At 35.8% G+C, this 1,417-nt stretch overlaps 1 protein-coding gene across 1 annotated transcript in view; it reads left to right on the top strand.

The window, feature by feature from the left end:
- Window positions 1-1,417, top strand: part of LOC146594039 (uncharacterized) — a 38,596-nt gene that overhangs the window by 15,337 nt on the left and 21,842 nt on the right. Inside the window, exons 16-18 of the mRNA XM_085308252.1 lie at window positions 142-180; window positions 289-333; window positions 822-863. Coding sequence (XP_085164378.1) covers window positions 142-180; window positions 289-333; window positions 822-863 — 126 coding nt within the window. The remainder of the gene's footprint in view (window positions 1-141; window positions 181-288; window positions 334-821; window positions 864-1,417) is intronic.

The following is a 1,417-nucleotide window of genomic DNA, read 5'->3' as shown; positions in this document are numbered from 1 at the left end:
CACCAGGTTCTTCACACAGCACTTACTCTGGTAACCAGGTAAATATTCTGTTCATTGTTTCTCCACAGGAGCAGTCTAAAAATCTTCCCTGCGGGRACATTGCAACTGCAAAACAGTAACCTTTTTTTATTTCCTGTATAGGRAGGACCTTCCTTCTATCCTGGTGGATCTTATGGACAGGTAAGATAACATAGATTCCTATTATCTTGGTTCCTGAAGTCCTCTGAAAAGAATAAAAAGTATTTCTTTAGAGAACCAAAATAATGACATTTTTTGTTTTCTCTGTAGGGAGGGWCTTCTGTCTATGACCGCAGCAGCGAATCCTATGGTCAGGTATATATCTTTTTCTCCTTGAAGTAAGGGTGCTGAGAGCCAATAACCTGGTTCCTAAATATACAGTTATATTCTGTATTTTCACTCTCATTTTATTTCAATTAATTTTTTTTTTTTTTTTTTTTTTTTTTTTTTTGATGAGCGAAATTGAATATACTCCTAACTTGAAAGTTTTCACGGGAGTATGTAAAATGTGGTTATGGTTTGTTGTACATTAAATATGAAGGTTAACAGCCCCAACAGTGCTTTGAATTATCAGCCAGATGATCTCTTCAAAAGTGGAAATAAAGTGAATTGAGAATCGCACTTGTTAATATGCAGATTAATCTTTTACAAGGAAATAACTATGGGTTTCTTAATGGCTATACTGATAACTGAGTAAATCCTTTTTTCTTTTATCTTCCCTGAAGGGGAAGCCTGGTCTATGGTAGCTTTTCAAAAAGAAATGTCCGTTTGCAATGTGGAAATGATTTATGTTTTCTAAACAGGATGGATCTTCCACATACAGTAATGGTGGACCTTATGGTCAGGTACATATTACTTCTCTTACACATAAAATGCTGAAGCTAAGTGTGTTGGTTCCTTTATGCCAGTTTTGCAGGTTCTTTATTTCTGCTATTTTTAGAAACCTGTTTTTTCTGTTTGCTTTTATCTTTTTGCAACTCCAAATTTTTCCRTAATGGAGGGAAGGTGATGCACTAAAGATACTATCCTGCTTACTATGCTAATGTACTTCTTCAGTCTGTTAATTAGTACAACATTTCCTTCCCCATATAATTATTGTTTATACATTAGCTGAGTCAGAAGAAAAAAGACTTCAGATGTTTCCTTTACATGCCTTACTTATACAGAAGCAGTTGAAAATCTAGGGGAATGGATATGCTATATTTAAAGTTTGTATTTAATTTACCTGCTGATTTACTGATGTAAATCTCATTGTAGGGTCATTCTGTAGAAACCATCTTCTTTCTGTCTTAGAATCATGGAATCGGTAAGGTTGGAAGGGACCTCTGGAGATCATCTAGTCCAACCTCCCTGCTCAAGCAGGGTCACCTAGAGCATGGTAGACAGGGTTGCATCCAGG

Source organism: Rhea americana, unplaced genomic scaffold, assembly GCF_003343005.1.
Source record: "Rhea americana isolate MKP2758 unplaced genomic scaffold, rheAme1 scaffold_272, whole genome shotgun sequence".
NCBI lineage: Eukaryota > Metazoa > Chordata > Aves > Rheiformes > Rheidae > Rhea > Rhea americana.
Note: the sequence above shows the minus strand (reverse complement) of the source record. Positions and strands in the feature narration are given on the sequence as shown.